Raw genomic sequence first — 21782 nt, 5'->3', positions numbered from 1 at the left:
AAACACAGGTGAGAGCCTTCTTAGGACTCACGGGTTATTACAGGAGGTTTGTCAAGGATTACGGCAACATTGTGCACCCCTTGACTTCGCTGACTTCCAGGAAGCAGCCACGAAACGTGATCTGGACTGATGCCTGTCAAACGGCCTTTGACACCCTGAAAGCTGCAATGTGCACGGCACCTATACTCCAAGCACCCGATTTTTCGAAAGAATTCATTGTTCAGACGGACGCTTCAGAGCATGGCGTGGGGGCTGTTCTAGCTCAGGTGAATGAAGAGGGCCGAGACTTGCCTGTAGCCTTCATCAGTAGGAGGTTACTTCCCAGGGAAACGAGGTGGAGTGCGATAGAGAGAGAAGCATTTGCTGTGGTCTGGGCGCTGAAGAAGCTAAGACCCTACCTGTTTGGGACTCACTTCCGGGTTCAGACAGACCACAGGCCCCTCAGATGGTTGATGCAAATGAGGGGTGAGAATCCCAAACTGTTGAGGTGGTCCATTGCTCTACAGGGGATGGACTTTACGGTGGAACACCGCCCTGGTACAGATCACGCCAATGCTGATGGTCTGTCCAGATTTTTCCGCCTTAGTGATGAGGACTCCCTAGGTTAAGGGTAGTTCTCCCCACATTTCAGCTGGAGGGGACACGTGTTAGACCTGACATCATTGGCTTGAGTCTCTCCTCCATTTTTTCTGTTTGCCTCTACTGTTTTACGATGTTTTGCTGGTATATGCTTTGGGCGCCGTGTCACTGCTGATCAGTGCCATAGCGCAAGTGCTCCCGATGTTCAAATGATGTGTCTATTGTATCCATGTTTGGCTTATTTGGTTTACTGTCAGTCCCTAGTCGAGTGCACCAGGAGTGCCGGGGCTTGTAAATGCAAATACCGCTCGTGGGCTTGCAGCACGTGTTGTGCCACCCACAGGAGCGGCCTTGTAAAAGAATGTCTACGGGTCGGTCATTGCGAGATCCACGTACAGTCTTGTACTGTCACGCAGGCTGCGCAAGTATACCTACTTGCCAGCCCCCCAACCTTCCCTTAACTTCATGTTAGTCACCCCTATGGTAGGCCCATGGGCAGGGTGCATTGTAAGTGTAAGGTAGGACAAGCCTGACCAAGTTGGCATGTCCTGATAGTGAAGTGCCGCCATCTTAGGGCTTCACTATTGCGAGGTAGCCTGCTCTCCGTTGGATAGAATGGGCCGCCGGGATTATTAACGCTATAATCCTAGCTGGCTCGGGGAGCATGGTGCAATGTCGAGTTTGGTATCCCTGAACTCGGGGTTCAATTACGCATCCGTTGGTATGGATGGTTTTTGGACTCTGGTTTCGAGAATAGCACTTTTAGAAAGTGTCTATTTTCTTGTCTAACCATATCTGGTCTCTGCTGGTCTTACGTGTGTGTGACAGGAGCTGGGTGGCTCTAAGAGGTCTGGATGAGTCAGTGTGGGATGAGTGGGACATTTACGTTGAGAGTAGGGGGAGAGTAGCTGTTGATAGCCTGCCTTGCCTGATACAATGCTGGCTCCACCTCCTGCCAAGCGACTGATGGCTCTGTACCTGCCATGGACGATCCTAGCCCCACCTCCTGCCAGGAGGGCGATAGCTCTGCTCCTGCCAGTGTCAATGCTGGCTCCACCTCCTGCGGGGCGTCTGAGGACCCGGCCCGGCTCAATGAATAGGCCAGGTGTGACTGCCTAGCTCCACCCACCACAGACCCAGGATGTTGGGAAATCCCCGGCATAGACAAAGGGATCAAAGACGAAAAGGGGTGTAAGAGGAGGACCCCTGAACTAGGAAATCAGATCACTTCTGACAAGGAACCCTGTAACCAAGGACAAGAAGCCTGCTGATCTAAAGGACTGCCTACCCCTTCTGCCAGTGTGCTGTTGTTGGGGGAATCCTGCAGTGCTTCTTTATTTTTGCCAAGGAACCAGGAGAGAGGAACTGTGTGTGTACTCTCACGCTTGCTAAGAAAATCTCCAAGGACTGGAAGAGTGCCAGTCTCCTGCTGAAGTCACAGGGCTAAAGGACTTCATCTGCTAAAAGTGCTATTTGCTGGAAGTGTGAATCCAGCACCTCTGAAAGGACCAGCAAACACGACGATCGGACGCTGGGCCCGACCGACGCCAGCAGCAACGCCAGTGAGTGGGAGTACGGCTCTAACTCCAGAGGACCTCGTGTCTGCCCCGCTGCTGATCGCATCAACCGTGTGCCCTTCGACGCCGTGAGCGCTGCTCACTCTGTGCAACTGCATCATCGACAACGCCTGCTGAGGCCAGATCGACACCGAAGACGCGACGCCGGATTGCTCGACGCCGCTGGTCATCGTGTGCTACATTTTCCTAAGGTACTGTGTTGTTGGGGGTCCGTGTGACTCCAGGCCCGACGTAGCGCTCCTCGCGGTCGACGCCGAACCTGTGGATTATCTTTGCCCCGGCGTTGTGTAGCTCCCGCGTGAGTTACCCTGTTGCTAAGAACTGTGTTTCCAAGAAGAAGAATTGCTTGATACTAAAGACTTTTATGCTAAAGAAACTACCTTTGAACTATCCTTTTTCCTTCCTAAACGTATTTATTCCGATTGTGTACAGTTTTGCCGTTATTTTGGTCTTGTGCTAAGCCTTATATAAAAATACTTATTTTTATAATACTACGGTGTCGTGTCCATTTGTAGCGTATTCACTGTATTACTGTATGTGGTCATAATTGCTTAACGCACAGCCTCTGAGATAGGCCTGTTATGCTCTGCCAAGCTACCAAGGGGGTGAGCAGGGGTTATCGAAGGGTGTGATCCCCTTGCCCTGACTGGAAAAGGAGGGTCCCTATTTGTCAGAAGTACATACCTCTGCCAACTAGAGACCGCCGGTTCTAACAAAGACCACAAAGGAGCTCCACAATTTACTCAACCGATTTTTATCCTCTTGCGGAAACTATGGTTTGGAAGTTATTGTACCTAAAACAAAACTAATGAATAGGACATTTAGAAGAACAGTTAAGCTAGGGGACAATTTTTGGGACCAAGTTAAATGTTTTGATTCTTTTTGGGTAATGATTGAACATACACTTACGTGGACTCCCCAGCTAACTAAAAGTCCGATCACTTTACAGCATATATGTTCCACTATACTTAAAACGTTTTTTAAAATCTCAAATTATAGGCCTGTCAATCCAGCCATAGAAATCTATCAGGAAAGAGGTCTTGGGGCTGCTGGGGGTTAACAGGTTTTTTTTTTGGGATCTTAAGGATAATATACAGTTTGCAGAGTTTTTTAACTGAATTTAACCTCCGCAAGCTAAATCACTATATCTAGAGTTTAGATATGGTATTCTGCCTGTAAATGATTTTTGCAGTAGGTAGAATGGTTGTCATCTTCTGTTAAAATGTACCTATAGCTTGGCTAACTGTGAAACAGGGAGCACTTTCCTTTCTTCTGTCCTACTTATATTGGTTGGTAAAGTCCTCCTGCTCTGCAATTTCAGCAGGTCACTTACTGATAAATGGGGTACAGGCTAAAACCCCATTGTTTGTAAGTTGCTCAGAGGTATCCGTCTGTTCACTCCTCCAGATCCCGGGTATTCTGCTTTGTGGGATGTAAACAAGGTGTTAACTCTTGTTCTCTCTCAGAATGATAACAGGTTTCTTTTAAGGAAATAACTCCCCAGTAAGCTTGCTGTATTTTTGTGCCACATTTCTTGTAGGAGAGTGCCTGATGTCCAAGCTCTAGACATTTCACACTGCATTTTCCCTTCACAGAGAGTTAAGTTCACCACTATCAGGCACCAAAACCAATACGAGAACAATCTCTCATCCAGCCTTTGAGGATTGTACGAAATTGCGTTTATTGGAATGTCTGAAAGTGTATGAAGGTATGACTGCAGAGTTCTACCACAGGAGACTAACCAATTACTTACTTCCATTAGGAAATATTTTGCACACATGTCTTCCCCTACAATCGCCTACTGGATGAGATGGGTAATGCAGAACAGAGCATCCCTTTTCAAAGCCTATTCTACAAGAGGAGCCATGGCCCCTAAGGTGTTCTACCTGGAAGCAAGGCTAGAAACCTTATGAATGGACCAGACTGGTCATCAGAATCTACTTTTAAGGGATACAGATAGAAAGAGTTAAAGCCTCAAATGAAGGGCTATATCAAGATCAGTAACTATGCTTTGATTCAGATTCCCAGAAAAAAATATAACAGATCTTCATTTTATAAAAGCAAGAAAAAGCCAACACTTTTCGCGGTATGAAGGGTCATTTGGTCGTTTCATTGGGCTGTAAATTGCGATATTAGAATGTAAATTAATATCTCTTGAATAATCGCTTCCCAAAATTAAGTAATGTCCCAGTATGGCAGTACTAGAGTATATTTAGGCAAAAAGCCTTTATGCTCGTTTAATGCACTATTATTATAAATTGCAGGCATGTATAATTTATTTTTTCATCTGTTTCAGACAGAGATGTACTTTAATTAGCATTCTGGTTGCATGAGCATGAGGGCTAAGTACATTTCAATACTGCTTGTTCCACAGACTGTGGGGAGCCTGAAGGGCACTGATGCCAGTTCAACAGGAATCCATGCAGCTGAGTGTTTGTGTGTGGTTGGTCTATTAAGGAACATAATTTCATCTAGGTTCATCGATTCTTCTTTTCTATTCACAACTGAAATAAATAAAGTTGCATAAGCAGGTACAAAATATACCATCTGAAAATAAAAGAAAATATAATTAAAGAGCGCCTCCGAAGAATTTGTCATGATTCCACCATTACTGGACATCAATGAAATGGATTGTAACATGGCATTTAAAACGGAAATATACAAGTCAAATATTACAAGCTCCCCGCTACAAAGATTGAACAGGAAAACAGTGGACATCCATGCAACAAGACGGACAGCTTGCTACGCATCAGCACTCATAGGAAGTTAAAGCTCTTACATTTAAAAGGGGATATATTTCAGCCTAAAGCACAAGTTACTTACCTTTGGTAACGATATATTTGTAAGAAACAGTAGTTAGTATTAGATTCCATACCTTAGAATATCCCCAGGCGTCAGACTGGATCCAGAAAATGTTGCGTAGCAGTACCCCTGCGCGTCGGTAGGCGTCGTCTGCGGGTCCGCGTCCGTCCTCGGCGCCTGAATGACGTCGTTGGACTTAGACGCCGCCCTCGCGCGCTGACGTCAGTTCTTATATACAGCTTTTCCGCGCCAGAAACGCAGAGCCATGATAAAAACCGACACTGGTGCCATGAAAACTAGGGCCCTGAAAGGGGGATAACCTTAACCCTAGATATTGGTTCGCAGAACGGGGAGGATGGGTGGGGCGGTAAGGAATCTAATACTAACTACTATTTCTTACAGATATATTGTTACCGAAGGTAAGTAACTTGTGCATCTGAAAGAAACAGGTTAGTATTAGATTCCTTACCTTAGAATAGATACCCCAGCAATAACAACCCGGTGGTGGGTCTGCAAACCAATGATCACACCAGAAAGTCCTGGAGAACGGAACGGCCGAAAAAGCCATCTCTCCGGACTTGGCTGTCCAGGCAGTAGTGTCTTGCGAACGTGTGCAGCGAGGCCCACATAGCTGCCTGACAGATGTCCTGAAAAGGGAACTCTCCGACCCAGGGCAGTAGTAGCCGCCGTGGCCCGAGTGGTATCGGCCCACAGGAGGCTCCTTTCTAGCCAGAGAGTAACAAGCCTTGATGCACAAGACAACCCATCGAGAAATGGTTTGTTTGTGCACCGCCCGTCCCTTCTTAGCGCCCACGTAACCAACAAAGAGTTGGTCATCCATCCGGAACTGGCGTGTGCGATCCAGATAGAAAGAAAGCTCACGTTTTGGGTCCAGACGGTGGAGCCTCTCTTCCTCTTTCGAGGGATGCAGAGGCGGAAAGAAGGTGGGCAAGGTGATGGACTGCCCGATGTGGAAGGCTGAGACTACCTTGGGCAGGAAAGAGGGTCGCGTCCGCAACACAACTTTGTTCGGATGAACAGAAAGGAAAGGAGGTTTAGAAGAAAGGGCCTGGAGCTCACTCACTCTCCTGGCAGAGGTGATGGCAACCAGAAATGCAGTCTTACGAGTAAGGAGGCGAAGAGGACAGGTATGAAGTGGCACGAAGGGAGCGCACATCAGGAAAGTCAGAACAAGGTTCAAGTCCCACTGAGGCATCACGAAAGGAACAGGAGGGAACATATGAGTGATGCCCTTCAAAAACCTACTTGAACAAAGAGGGCTGATCAGGGATCCTTAAGAAGGCGGAAATGGCAGAGAGGTAGCCCTTTAGAGTGCCCAGAGCAGAGCCCTGCTGGGCAAGAGAAAGAAGAAAGAGGAGAACCTCTGAAAGAGGGGCAGAAAGGGGATCTACAGCCTTTGCTGTGCACCATGCCACAAATTTGTTCCACCTGCAGGCGTATACCGATTTTGTGGAGGGACGCCTGGCTGCCAGAATCACATTACAGACTTCAGGAGGCAAGTCAAATGGCCTCAACTGTCGCTGCTCAATCTCCACGCATGTAAGTGCAGACTGGGCAGGTTCGGGTGAAGGACCGTCCCCTGCTGCTGCGACAGAAGGTCCTCCTGAAGAGGCAGACGAATCAGGGGATCGACAGACATGCTGAGTAGTTTGGGATACCAGTATCTTCGTGCCCAGTCCGGAGCCACAGGGATGACTTGGGCCCGGTCGCGTCTGATCTTCTTCAGCACTCTGGACAGAAGTGGTATAGGCGGAAAGGCGTACAACAGACCGCAGCTCCACTCGCGTCGAAAAGGGTCTCTGAGGAAGTGCCGCCTTGGAAATTCCAACGCGCAGAACTGAGGACAAGGCTCTCCCCACTGTTGAAAGAGGCCTTGCGCCACGTCCGAGTTCAGACGCAATTTGTGATCCATCATGCACCGACGGCTAAGTTTGTCTGCCCTGACGTTCAGGGAACCGGTCAGGTGTTGAACCACCAGGGTCACGCCCTGATGTTCCAGCCATTGCCAGAGGCGCAGAGCATCCTGGTATAGGGTCCACGACCCCACCACGCCCTGTTTGTTGCAGTACCACATTGCGGTGGTGTTGTCCGTGAACACCTGCACTACACTCCCCCGGACAGAGGGGAGGAATGCCTTCAGTGCAAGTCGGATCGCCCGCAGCTCCAGAAGGTTGATGTGGAGCCGGGACTCCGCCAGAGACCAGAGGCCTCTGATCTCCGCCTCTCCCATGTGGCCCCCCAGACCTGAAGGGACGCGTCCGTCACAACTACGTGCTCCGGTTGGGGTAGGGAGAGGGATCTGCTGCTGACCCAATCGCGGTCCGTGAGCCACCACTGCAACTGTCTTGCAGTGACCTCCGAGATCAAGACATGGTCGGACAAGTTGCCCTGAAGCTGGGCCCACTGAAACTTCTGGTCCCACTGTAGAGCCCGCATCCACCACCTGGCGTGATGCACCCGCTGTTCGGGAGGATAAACCCGAAACTGCGCAGAGTCTAGAACCGCTCCGATGAAGAGGATCTTCTGAGAAGGACACAGGTGAGACTTCGGCACATGGATGGAGAACCCCAGCAGGTGCAGGAGGTCGGCTGTAGTCTGGAGGTGGCTGACGACTGTCTGGGGCGAGCCCACCTTCAACAACCAGTCTTCGAGGTAGGGGAAGACTGAAACCCCTAACCTGCGTAGATGAGCTGCGACCACCACCATCAATTTCATGAGCACCCGTGTGGCGCTGGTAAGGCCGAAGGGGAGCATGGTAAACTGAAAGTGCTCGTGGCCTACCGTGAACCGCAGGTAGGGCCGGTGGGCTGGAAGGATGGGGATGTGAAAATATGCGTCCTGCAAGTCCAACGCTACCATCCAGTCTCCCTGGTCCAGTGCAGCTAAGACCAGAGCCAAAGTCAGCATCTTGAACTTCTCCTTCCGGAGGAAGCCGTTCACGTTCCTTAGGTCCAAGATAGGGAGTAGGCCCCCTTTGCCCTTCTTGGGAACCAGAAAGTAGTGGGAGTAACAACCACGTCCTACCTCTGGCCCAGGAACGCGTTTGATGGCCCCCTTGGCCAAGAGGGCCGAAACTTCCTCTTGCAGAAGTTGCAAGTGATGCCCGACACGCGGTGGTACTGCGGTGGCATGGCTGGAGGGGTCGCCTCGAAGGGGAGGGAGTAGCCCCTTCGGACGATTTGCAGCACCCACCTGTCCGATGTGATGGTGCGCCAGTGGAGGAGGCGATGGCGAACCCTACCCCCCACTGGCGTTAAATGGGCCTGAAAGCTCGGACTAGGAAGGCTTTGAGGCAGATGCTGCGGGGTTGGATGTGGACTGGCCGCGCCATTGTCCCCGGTTACCGCCGTGACGGTGACCACGTCCGCCGCCACGCTAAATGTTAGTCTGCGGCCCATGGCTCGCAGGACCTGTGGGAGCACCCCTTCCGTGGTCACGAAAGGAGCGCTGGGCAGAAGATTGCAGATGCGAGGCCGACAGGCCCAAGGACTTGGCCGTAGCCCTGGAGTCCTTGAAGCGTTCCAGCGCAACATCTGCCTTGCCACCAAAGAGGTGGCTGCCATCAAACGGCATGTCCATAAGGGTGTTTTGGACATCGGCCGAATAGTTGGTGGACTTCAGCCAGGCTTGGCGGCGAACCGCCACAGACGTGGAAATTGCTCTTCCTAGCGAGTCCGTGGTATCCAGTCCACATCATTTAGTGTTTTGCGCTGCGTCTCTTCCCTCCGCGAGGGCTTGAGCGAGCTTCGCCCGGGCTCCCTCCGGGCACTCAGGCAGCACGGCTGCAACCGTATCCCACAAAGAGTGGGTGTAACGGCCCAAGAGGCATGCAGTGTTGACCGACCGCAACACCAAACTAAGGGAGGAGAATATCTTCTTTCCGAACTGTTCATACCTCTTGGATTCCAGATCTGGTGGTGCCGTCGGGAATGCGGATTGGGAAGTAGAGGCCTGGATAACCAGCCTCTCTGGAGTGGGGTGGGTTGGACAAGAAACTAGGGTCGCCCGGAACTGGGCGGTGGCGCCTAGCGACGTTCCTATCTACAGGGGGACCTGTAGTGGGCCTGGACCAAGTGCCCAACAGGACGTCCGTGAGAGTCTCATTAAACGGCAGTAGTGGCTCTGGTGAGCTTGCCTGCGGTTTAAGGACCTCTGTGAGGATGTTAGACCTCACTGTTGCGACGGAGAGCTCAAGAGCCAAGGCCTTGGCTGCCCTCATCAGCACCACACTATAAGCAGCCCCCTCCTCCGTAGCCACGGTAGGAGGGGAGACAAAACCAGTGTCTGGGGAGGTATCCAGGCCACTGGCTTCCCCTAGTTCCGGTGTCCAGTCCTGAAATGACTGGCACTCACGTGCCAGGGGGTCCCCAGACCCCCCCAGTTCCCCTCGTTGTCCATGCCCTGAAATTCAGGTGTCAAGGATGGACCCAGATCCTCGAAGTACTCTGCTTCGGCCTGTGCCGAATGCGGCGTCGATTGACGCTGCTCCGATGCCGGATCCGGACCGAGGGGTAGACCAGGGACGGCGGCATGCGGGGACGAAGATGGGGATGACACCCTAGGGGCCGACGCCGGCGGGGTCGTAAGGTCGACCAGCGGCGACCCGGAACCGGATCCAGCGGGACCTTGCGGCGTCGGGACCAAAGTCGTCGACGGCGCCGGGGCCTAAGCACCCGACGGCCCCGGGGCCATAGCACCCAGGCCCGCTTGGGCTCCCAGTCGGGGCCGCTTGGCCTGAAGGCGCCGCGGAACCCGACGGAGGAGAGAGCGACCTCATGGTCATGAGGAAGGCATTAATCTCCTCCGGCGTCACGTTCTGCCCAGGGACATACGGGTATGGAGCAGGCCACGACGCCTGCGGCTCCGGCGGAGCCGCGTGGGGGGTGTCACCCAAACCCCCCGGCCGCGTCGCGCGAGCGTCGGTGGGAGTCAGAACAGCGATGTCGCCTCTTCGACTTCTTGTGCCTCTTACCTGAGGACTTGGAGTCCGATGAGAGGTGTCGACTCGCCGAGCTATGATGACTCCGGCCCCGTGACCGGCCCCGCGACCGGTCCCTCGACCTCCTTCCGGACCGGGACCTCGAGCGGCGCGGGCCGACTGCCGGAGCTCGAGGCGCTTAAGCGACTGCTCCCGCCTAGCCTTCGACGTCAAGGCCCGACAGTGGGGGCTCGACTTGTCATCGTGGTCGGGCCCCAGGCAATGTATGCACTGGCGATGGGGGTCGGTAACCGACATCAGTCGGTTGCAGTCGGCACAGGGCTTGAACCCGGGCATCCCTACCGGCACCGATGGAGTCGTAGACTCAAAACAGATCCAAAAAGGATCGAATAAGTTTAGTCAAAAAGTGACTAAAGGGTACCACTTTTTCCGGACCTGCGCTTGCTGGCGTGGAAAAAAGAAGAACTGACGTCAGCATCTAACCACTAAGACGACGTCATTCCGGCGCCGACGACGGACGTGGAGCCACAGACGACGCCTAGCGACGCGCAGGGGTACTGCTACGCAAAATTTTCCGGATCCAGTCTGACGCCTGGGGATATTCTAAGGTAAGGAATCTAATACTAACCTGTTTCTTTCAGATACAGTAAATACTTCAACAAGAGCTATAAGTCAAGCTAACATTGCTACAATTGTTTACTCATTAGGGAAAGGGGTGGATTACAAAATAATGGTGACTGGTGAAACACAGAAGTTTAAAATAGTTTCAGAATGCAACTTTTTAACATATTACACACCAGTGGCGATTAGTCGACTTTAGCAGCTGGATTTCAAGTGACTACCCTAAACAACAGAGTCTGAGCACATTTCACCACACGACCCATAAAGAGACTGCACTGGCCTCAGTCATGAAAAACAGAGGCTAAGCCTAAGCACCTCCATGAAAAATAGCTTGAATGGTATGTGTCACATTAGACAGGCATCTCCCACAACCACAGGCAACTAACAGGCAGCAGTGTTTGTAGTAGCCACCAAAATGTCAAAACTTGGTAAGCTCTGGCTCGCATTCAAGTTTGACACTCCTGCCTTAAAGGAGTCGTCAAATGAAAAGAGACAATTACCCAGTCACGATCTCTTGATTATTATGACGTGAGGCATTATAAGCATGGTACAAATTTCACTGTAATTTTCAAAGAACTCCTTTAGGCAATCCTAATCCCCAAAGCACTGCAATGGTAAATAGCAAATTTTGGACCTTGCCTTGGAACGGAGTGGAGTGGTGCGGAGTGGTTAGAGGCGGCAGACCCGAGAGCAGAGGACGGCCCAGGACCAGGGTTCAATTCCCGACGCGGCAGGGTCGTGGACCAGGGTCAGCGGACTCGATAATTCTCACCTCGGTGCCTACTCTAACCAGGGATCACACTCGGCAACTCTGGGCATTAGCTTGCCTCATCTCCACAACGGCCCCTCACATACGCCGGGGATGCCTGGTTTCACCTTGGAGATACCCAGTAGGGACCATCTCACAGGGAAAGATAGGACGGGTTCCCCAGCGGTCTACTGCGCAGAGATACTCCTCCGGGAGTCGATTCTAGCGCATTACAAACCCACAATTGAACCCACAATTAACGAGCTTTAGTTGCCTAGCTAGACTATTGTTATTCTAAAAATGGAATACATATCATATATACATAAACAGTCTTTGGTAAGTGGGCTCAATCCACTGCTCCGTTAACCCCTTTTATTTTCATGACGTGCTCAGCTCGTCATGAGTCACAGTGGAGCTGTGCTCATGAGGAGCTGAGCTCGTCATAACGGCTGCGGCCCTCCCACACGCGGTTAATTCCACGCCTGTGTTGGAGAATTAATCAGTGGGCGGGTCTATGACGAGCCCAGCTCGTCAGAGTACAGCTCCACTGTGAGTCATGATGAGCTGGGCTCGTCACGAGCACGGCGGCGCCGCGGACCGAAAACCCCCCCCCACCATTGGGGGAATTACCCCCGCAGTGAAGGAGTTAAACTGTTGTTCACATTTTGCCTCTGCACTAGAGCATACAGCATGGGCCAATGGGTAAGCCCACTGTACACATTGACTCCCTCTGAATGATATATCCCCTAAAAATAGTTACTTTCTCGTCAGTTCCAATGCGGATTCCAAGTGCGCGTTTTTCATTTGATATCAATTTAAATATTGGCTATTTATTTTGCCCGCACATCAGGAGCTCAATTAGAACGAGGAAGGGTAGCAATGTGTGCATGCTACACATTTCAGAAGGATTTATTTTCTGCCTTGCCATGAAAACAAAATAGAAGAACCAACGCCCCAGCTTGCCACAGTCAGGCCTACTGGTTTAGTAAATGCCTTTTCACATTTAAGATGACATCTTCACTACATCTCTGCTTATTCGTCGCTGTCACCACATCCACTTTTGCACAATTTATCTTTACTGCGGAAAACGCAAATTGAGAGGAGTTTCTGATCTGGTATACAGTTCAGGAACAGCATGTAATTAACAATAAAGGACAGGGCAACCTTAAATGAACATTGATTTCCTTGCACGGGAGATTTATTAAACGTGACTAACAAGATCAAGACAAATTATAATGGAGGCGGCAGGTACTTACACTGAATTTGATGATGTCGTATATCAGGTACCGAGGAACCACTTGTCCTTTTACCTTGTCAATGATCATCTCCTAAAACAAATGAAATGTATTTTAAAATGTAAGTACAAAGCAGTTTCGGAGATAGTAAACAGTGAAAACCTTCAGATGCACAAAAATACTGTTTACCATGTTCAGGTCTGAAACAGACTTATACTCAAGCTATTACAAAATTGGCAAATATCGCAAGTGTGAACTTTAAAATGAAGTGACTCGAGAGATCATATTACAATTGGCAAGTAAAACTTATCCTGTTGCCAACTACCAAAATTTAAATTTGTATGCACCCGATGTTACTCTTTCTAATTAATGAATAGTTTTCAAGCGATAACCACATTGTGAAGTATGTAGAAAATATTCTTAACCATAAGTCATGATTAAACCTTTAAAGGTAGGCAGCAATGGCATGTACTTTATGAAGTGTTTTGAATCTCAAAAACAAGTCGCGAGCACAGCTACTGGGAGACAAATAAATGTTCACTGGGGAACATCCATCTTTTTGCTTTAAAACCCCTGAACAAGCCAAGATCGATATTGCTATCTAAGCCAGCGGCAATCCTGAACACACCTTTTCAGGATAAAAAAAGGTAAATTCTCTAAGACGTTGGACAGTCGCATGTGCCTTTCATTCTTTTCGGGAGTCATCAATGTAATGTAGTTGCCATGCTTTGAGAATCAGGCAGCTGAGGTAATGTTATAAAATCCGCTTCAATGTAATGGGGTGTTAAAGAATGGATCCCCATTGACTCTGTAGTGCGAATAAAACTTTACCCATTATAATGTGCATTATATTCTCCCCGCTCTCCAAAACTGGAAATGTAAGTACCGTGTCATCACCCATACAGTATAGCTGTAAATGAAAGAGGTTACTAGAAAAGACTAGGGTGAGACGTTTGGGAGAGTCTTCAGTTTCATGGTGGACTAATGCTCTTCAGAATCGGTTCCCTACATTTGTGGGAGAGAATAGGGCTGTTTAAAAAGGACCCATGCACTAAAATGATAAAACAAAGATGATAAAATAGAGACCTCCATGATGCACATGGCTAAACATTGCTGAGAAGAATGCTTTCAACCCAGCTACTTGCAACTTTTGAAGTGGATTGATGGCAGAGCCCAGAATAAAACAATTCCCTAAAATCTGGACTAATTCATCTAATTATATAAACACAATGCCTAATAGAGTTTACACAATAAATTACAGGATAACTGTTATTGTCTACAGTTTTTTCAACATTGGGAATACTAGTGTTAAGACCCTGTGCAACCAAATAAAGTTTTGCTTAAGCCTCTCTCTTCTGCTCATGAAAAGAAGTACATTTAAAATGATGTTTGTCAAGAGGATGTATAGAATATGATAAATGGAGTTTAACAAACTGTGATTTGTGAGTATCAACTAAATTTCCACCAGATTTATTAGGATCTGAGAAGAATTCAAAGCTTTTATTAGTGGAAGATAATGAATGATGTATTTATTGATTATAGTTTAAGGAGAATGCGTAAATATGCATTGCTTAATTAATCCAGAAATCAAAGTCTGCCCAGAAGAAATTATTACTGTCATTAGAATGCTAGTAATTAGTGGTAACAGAGCAACATGAAGAGACCCCATGAGACACGGTAGGGCACTATGGGCTGAGCATCTGTTACACATGTTTAGTTGTTCATTTTCTTAGTTTATGCAATTCTCTTTTTTTTCTGTTTGCCTAATTTATCTAATCCATTGACACTACCAGGCCATCAACGGGTAGATGTTACCACTTTGTCTCTATACAAATACATGTAAAGGCAGACAGTAATAGACGTGTAATAACGTATTTGACGCACAAGATAACTAGAACATGGTTATAATTATTGTCCTGCTTTTATGTCCCCCGACTACTTTATCATATTCCGATTGTCTAAATAATGCAATCGGGACATACGTGTAGCGTATTCCTGATATAAATCGAAGTCCAGTGCTGTTTGCATGCAGGAATTATGAGTATTAAAAATATAAAATCAATAAAGAGATTTGAAAAAAAATGAAGAGACCCCATGAGACAATACCAGTTAAGAACTGTAACTATGGGAAGAACACCAATACAATGAACATTTGGCATTATAGAAAGGGAAAAAAACATTTCCTCAACTCATGACATCTACAATTCTTTGTTAGATCAAATTGGTGCCAGGATTGAGTTTGTGCATTTTTTTCCCACTAGTCCACTCTAGACAGAGACCAGTCATATGCAAATCAGTCTTGTTCCTTCTCCGACAGAAACTGTTTGTCCATCCTGAACTGCCAGCCCTGGCCCCTCTTCCAGATCGGAAGACAAGCAACCCAAGACCAGTTTCAGTCAACGTAAGAGACTCCTGTGAGTTAGAGCTCCAGTCTTGTGGAACAGTGAGCAAATGGATAAATAGAATGGTTATTGAACATTTAATTAAACTTGGTTAGTTGTGGTTTACGTGAAACCAGGAGAGGATCTTCAGCCTGGGATCTCAGGGAGTTGTGCTAAGGTACAAATCAAAATATAAAGTCTGACTCCTCGTACACAGCATTATTGTGCGTGTGCTGCTGATCACAGTGCGACTGAATGACTTGCAAATAGGAGGTTTCGGTGACATTAGAAAATTGCTACATCAGAGAAGCTCACAAAAGATAATATTCCACTTTTCTACAATTCTATTACTGTTTGTCAAAACACAATGCATAAAAGAGAAAAAAGGACAGGTCACCCGCCTCATTAGTGTCACAAATAACTGTACCCTAAAAGTAACTTAGTAGAATTAGCTCAACAGGACGACGGTCACTGTTTCCTAGGCCTTTTGGGTTGATGTTTTCTTTCACTTTCCAGTTCACTAATATCGGCATACAGCCATTTTGCCCTTCAAGCATTAAGCGCACCAGTGTAGTATCCTTCAAGCAACACACTATAGTGTCATGATTTCACCCAGCCCACTCACCAATAAAGCAAAAAAAATGGTGATGATGGAATCAAAGAATCAGTTCTCAAGCAGCCTCCAATATCAGCATGATGTCCAGTACTGAGACCCTTAGCTGACATGGCCTAGGAGGAGAGTGCAGGCATTGATGATTTATTGGCGTGCAGCTCGCTCTATACCGGATAAGCCCACCTGGTTCCTGCAACCATCCCATTCCCAGTGCAGAACTTAAAAGACATTACCATGCTGGAAGTGATGCGTCCAGAAGACAGGCAGGTTCAAAGACGGTACATCTCACCAAAACGTATATTTGTAGTCTATATTACTCTATCACTGTATTAAAGCATTCTGGAGCTTTGGCCTTTTGGTTAGGGCTAGACAGGTGCGTGGATGGACGAAAGGTAAAGTGGTAGTAATTGAGCAAGGGGTACTTGAATCCAGTGATATATTAGATAGAGGAATATAGGGAGGGACCGGTTCAGAATCTAGAGAAAAAGAAGTAGGCGGTGGATGACAGAGCTCCTACATATCAGGGGTGGTTAGCATTTAGCTTAAAATTTCAGAGCCTGCATCATCATTTTCTCCACAGCTGTCATTCAAGAAAGGTGATTTCACTTCAAATTCGTTTTCACAGGGGTCCAACAGAGTGTTTAAAAATATGAGGATTTTTTTTGGGGGGGGGGCGGGGGGTAAATGTGTTTATTGGTTTCAATCACAGCCATATATACATGATTGGACAACATGTTCAAGATAATCAATAGAATAACCGAGCAGACATTAATTCTCATTGCATATTAAACGTTTCCCTCACGTCCAGCTTGTCTATGCATCTCCATTTCAACAGTGGGCGACACACAGGGATCCCCTTGATATTTGTTCCAATGCGATCACTTCCTATCCCATTTCTTGGGGCACCCTGTGCCTAAATATGAGGATTTTTGAGTGGTCGTGGGCCCATCGTTCTAGGCTGTGACCACAGATCCAGTAAAGTCAATGATTACATATGGTTGAGGGTCATAATTTGGATGATACTTTTGGGTACCACAAGACTTGACAAGCACAAAGCTTCCTTACAACAAGCATGAAGACTGAACTCTCCACTGCTGCTCGGCATATACGTTTATCTTCTCTTTGGCGGTTGCATATCAAAGTTGTACTTTCTGTGTTAAGTCAGAGCAGGATTCTTCAGCTAGATAAGGTATAGTAACACACATCACTCTTCTAAACGTGAGTTTTGCTGAAGACACAACTGTCGTGCTAGGCAGTGTGTCCCAGTAATTACTGAGAATTTGACACATTGTTTCTGAGGATAAGCTTTTGATAGCTTTAGCAATGTGGACGGTCTTGCCATGAATCGTTAATCCCATTGGCTTGATGCCACAACAGTCATATTTTTCAGTTTTTGAAACCTAGCTAACCAGCAAATTCTTTAAAGTCTCCTCCACAGCTAGTTGGGCCATTATCCAACTTTGGGAATACTAAATGTGAGAAGACCGTGATAAGTGCTGCAATGGGTACCTAAGAGTCAGTGTTGTCCACAGCAATGACTACAGGGAATTGTGAGCATTCGTCGGTAAGAACTAAGAGGTACTGTATAGTCAAGACTGGTCCAAAGAAATCAGCTGCAACCTCGATCCACACCTGTGTGGGAAGGGCAACATCTGAAATGGCTCAGTTTGACATACGTGTCATTCTTTTACTCAATTACGTATGAAATTAATCAAAAAATCAGTAACCCAGGTAATAGGGCGCTCTGCATGGTAAAGGGAAAGTTACAATATGCCAGTATATTTTTGGTGCTTCTTGGAGGAGGGGTGTGGTTACCAAACACCCACCACAACCCACAAAGTAGGTCAATAGAAATTAACAAATCTCTCGAGCCCCCAAACTTGTATTCAAAACAATGTATTCAAAGTCCAAAGTATAAAGTGTAAATTGACACAGTTACAGATCCGTAGTCCATATAATAATCAGTAACTCAGATCCTTTCAATCAAGGTTGATTTAATTCTTGGTAGTTCTTGTCTCCAAAATTCATAGTTGTCCACAGACAGCAGTCATCAAAATAAAGCAGCCAACACGTGTTTCGTCATGTCAAATAGCACACATTGACTTCATCAGGGCTGCAAATCATAATATAAATAAATAAACATATATATAAATTCCATATTAACACATAGTTTAACTAAAATCAATTTAGTCATAAGGAACCCGTAAAAGATAGAGTGGAACCAACAGTAACCAGTAAAACACATCACCCGAGTAGGTGTACATGCCTCAAGTTAACCTTCACCAAATAAATGTCAGTATCACAGAAAAGGAAAGAACTATCCAACTGATTCCCTTCATAAATTCAATAGTTTATCATCATACAACCAAAAAAGCATGGGTCAATACCCAAAAGAGCCCATGTATGCTCCTCTACAAAATGCCTTCACATATCGCCAATCCATTTAACAGCCGCCCCACTCCTTTTAGTTTAACTTACATCACATACTTTGTAAGATTATAAGTAGTTGTGTACTAACGTAGGTTGAGATACACTCACTTCTTCCCAACTTATTATTTCAAATTTCGCCATCACAAACAACACCAATATATGTTTTTATTTGAGATTTACCGTAATCTCAATGTCCATCGCCAATAAAATTTGATTTAAGTCATGGTTGTATGATGATAAACTATTGAATTTATGAAGGGAATCAGTTGGATAGTTCTTTCCTTTTCTGTGATACTGACATTTATTTGGTGAAGGTTAACTTGAGGCATGTACACCTACTCGGGTGATGTGTTTTACTGGTTACTGTTGGTTCCACTCTATCTTTCACGGGTTCCTTATGACTAAATTGATTTTAGTTAAACTATGTGTTAATATGGAATTTATATATATGTTTATTTATTTATATTATGATTTGCAGCCCTGATGAGGTCAATGTGTGCTATTTGACACAAGGAAACACGTGTTGGCTGCTTTATTTTGATAACTGCTGTCTCTGGACAACTATGAATTTTGGAGACAAGAACTACCAAGAATTAAATCAACCTTGATTGAAAGGATCCGAGTTACTGATTATTATATGGACTACGGATCTGTAACTATGTCAATTTACACTTTATACTTTGGACTTTGAATACATTGTTTTGAATACAAGTTTGAGTGCTTGGGGAGATTTGTTAAATACGTATGAAATTAATCCACACTTTTTGTCTAACGAGTATCTTGGTGGCTACCACAGCTCAAGGTCCTCCGTGTGCAAGGTTAACTACTTGACTTTGCAATGTACGACAAATGACCAAACGAGTTAGTGTATCAACCCTTTGGCATGATGGGCTTATTCACTTTAGACATGTTGATAAGCCTAAAGAGCTTTCATTTTCCTTTGCGGGGGCAGGTTATGAGCACATTCTAAGTTTCCCCACCTGCGTGATTCAATGTGTCCAACAGCAGTTTTGTCCTTACCAGGTCAATGGAAGATCTTGAATATGCAGTATTCCAGATGGAAGCCCCACATTTCTGTCTGTAGTGGGCTTTGGCGCTTCCAAATATGGTGACTAATGGGGAGTCAGATCGATGACTGATTTACCATATAAAAAGATACAAAAGTGCTCACATGCCCACATCACTTCAAAGCCTTCTTTCTTTGCCTGCAAAAAGGCTAGTTTTGGCTTTGTAAGGCTGAAGCTGACATATGCTATTACTAGTCATCCGGCTTCAGGATCATCTCTTTGCGCAAAAATTGCTCTCAAAGCCAAATGGCTGGCGCAAATCAGGCTAAACAAGACTTTCAGCATTTGTGATTTTTATGCAAAAGTTTAGAATAAAGTTTGAGATTTCCGTAACCATCTAAAGAAATATTCCTTTGGTCTGGAATATATCAGGAGCAGTAGCACGTTAGTCTCAGAAATGAACAGTGAGCTGACAGATTTTCTTGTATTGGTGCTGGCACAAAAGTAGAAAAATTGTCTGGGTTATGACACATTCCTTCTTGTGAAAAAATGTGGATGTAGAACTTCAGATTGGCCATTCGGAATTGACACTTGTTTTATTGAGTGTGCAAAGAGCATCCTGTAAAGCTTCTTGGGTCTACAATAGAGTGACACTTAGGTATGCTTTGGATGACTTTTCTTAATTCTACTTTTTGAAATACTTGAGCAGCAAAAGAGAGACAAAACAAAATCACTTGTATTGATACAACCTGCAGTGCGTTGTGTAAGTCATGATGTTTCCCAAACCCTCTTCCAGCTCTAACTGATGATATCCATTGTTGAGCTGTAGGCTGGAGAACACACATGCTCCATTTAACTGATGAATCACTGGTGCCATGTGTTTCTTGTACTGAAAGGCTTGATTGGGTTGATGCATATCAACTCTGATGCAGAATTTTCAATGTCCTTTTGGTACAGTAAGAATGGGTGGGTGAAACCCAGGGTGTCAGTCCTTTTACCAGTTCAATGATGTCTTGCGCCATTAAGTTTTGAAGTTCCTTTTCTACCTCCTTTTGAATTCTGAGGGGACTTCCACAGAACTGTTGAGCTACTTGTTTGACACATATATATGAAGTCGAATTTGATGACTCTTTAATTTGCTCACGACTTGAAAACAGACCTGGAAAGAGTTCCACACTGATTTATTAAACAGACTGACTATAATTTGACACAGAACTTTTAAAAGCCCTTGTTTGACTGCCGATTGAAGATTAAAAAACAACCAGTGCCAGCAGCTGCCTCCACCACAGATGCTGAGTTTGCAGGACGGCGTGTTGTGCATGAGTTGAGGACAGAATACAGTCATGCACTTACGAGGTTTGCTCGATCCATAGTTTTGATATGCTCATCATCCGCTTAAAAATTGGGCACATGTGGTAGATTGGAAAAGAGTCAGTTATCGCAATGATGGTGGTACCAGTGTCCACCATGAAAGAAATAGGGATTCCATTGACATTTATGTTCAGAAAAAGTTCCAACAGGTCTTCATCATTTTTAGGGCTCGCTGCAAAAAGCGCGTGAAAGCTGAGAGCACTATAGCTGTCGGCTCAGCCGACAACAAGGGGAGACAGGAGCTGGCCACGCGCACATTGAGACGCATGGCAGAGTCGGATTCCGACGCGTGCCTTGGTATTGGGTCGCGTGCGTCGGAATCCGACTCGGCCATGGGATTGGGTCGCGTGCGAATTCCCTGTGTGATGACGTAATGCTGGCCCGCAAAGGCTCTGTCACTGACAATAGGAAAGGAGGCGGAACCCGGAGAAAGGAGTCGCGGCTTCCAGAAGGCTGGTGTTGTCAAGATGAAAAAGCAGATTGGTCCAGGGTCTACGGTGGCCGCGGACTGGCTCAGAGGGGCAAAACCAACTTGCCTGATAGTCGCCAGAGCCGCTACTGAAGGTGAGCCTCATGTGGTCACGTGATAAAGCGCCCGCAACCGTGGATTGGACGGAGAGCGAGAGCAACCGGGTTGCACCTCTTGCCCTAGAGACAGATGTGCTGCTGAGGAGCCTTCTTAAGAGCATGTAGAGCTCATTGTTATAACACCCTGGGGTTGTCTCTGTCTGCTTTGAGTATACATTTGTTTTAGTCTCGTTGCCTCAGAGAGGCCGCTAAAGAGTTAATGTCAGACGTGCCCTGTGTTGCTTTCACCGTGTACTGTGTGCTTAGTGCTTTTCCAGCCCTGCCCTGTTTGTTGCTATGGTACTTTCAACACCGGAGGACGGCCTCCAGCAGAGCAGGTTCTAGTCTTTCATCGGCTCCTTCTGTCTCCAGAGAGAATGTGGTGTGACTACTGCAAGATTCAGACTGCTGCCGATGTATCTGCTTTCAGGACTGAAATGCATCTTTGGCACTAATAATCATTAGCATATTGAATAACAGGCATTCGGTAGAAAGTCTTTACGTACGTTTCACCTCTGTGGGTGGGTGGGCAGTGCACTTTAATGAAAGGCGACCCTCTGCTTGTATAAGTGCCATATTTTGCATTTCACACCGAAGGAGCTACAGTACACACTGTAATTTCATGTTTGATATTTTTTTGGTGGAGTTTTAAATAGCCCAACCTTGGCCCGAAGGTCCTGGTGCGCTTTACATGAGCACCAGTTGTTACCCAGGAATGCCTTAATTTTTTGGGGAGACACAGGGAGATTGAGTTGCCCAGAATCACAGGAAGTTGAGTTGAGACTCGAACCTGGTTCCCCAGTTCCAACGTCGTCAGCTCTGGTCGTTAAGCCACATCCTCTCCCTTTTACCAAAGTGTTGTCTCTTGTCTTTTTTCGCTGTACTACAGCA

At 46.7% G+C, this 21782-nt stretch overlaps 1 protein-coding gene across 1 annotated transcript in view; it reads right to left on the bottom strand.

Annotated features, from left to right (window-relative positions):
- The window catches only part of RNGTT (RNA guanylyltransferase and 5'-phosphatase), a 1829700-nt gene that overhangs the window by 1105350 nt on the left and 702568 nt on the right, over positions 1-21782 (bottom strand). The window contains exon 10 of the mRNA XM_086926663.1: positions 12544-12615. Coding sequence (XP_086782789.1) covers positions 12544-12615 — 72 coding nt within the window. The remainder of the gene's footprint in view (positions 1-12543; positions 12616-21782) is intronic.

This window comes from Lissotriton vulgaris, chromosome 6 (genome assembly GCF_964263255.1).
Source record: "Lissotriton vulgaris chromosome 6, aLisVul1.2, whole genome shotgun sequence".
Classification (NCBI taxonomy): Eukaryota; Metazoa; Chordata; class Amphibia; order Caudata; family Salamandridae; genus Lissotriton; species Lissotriton vulgaris.
The sequence above is the reverse complement of the archived record's forward strand: the minus strand, read 5'-3'. Positions and strand labels throughout refer to the sequence as shown.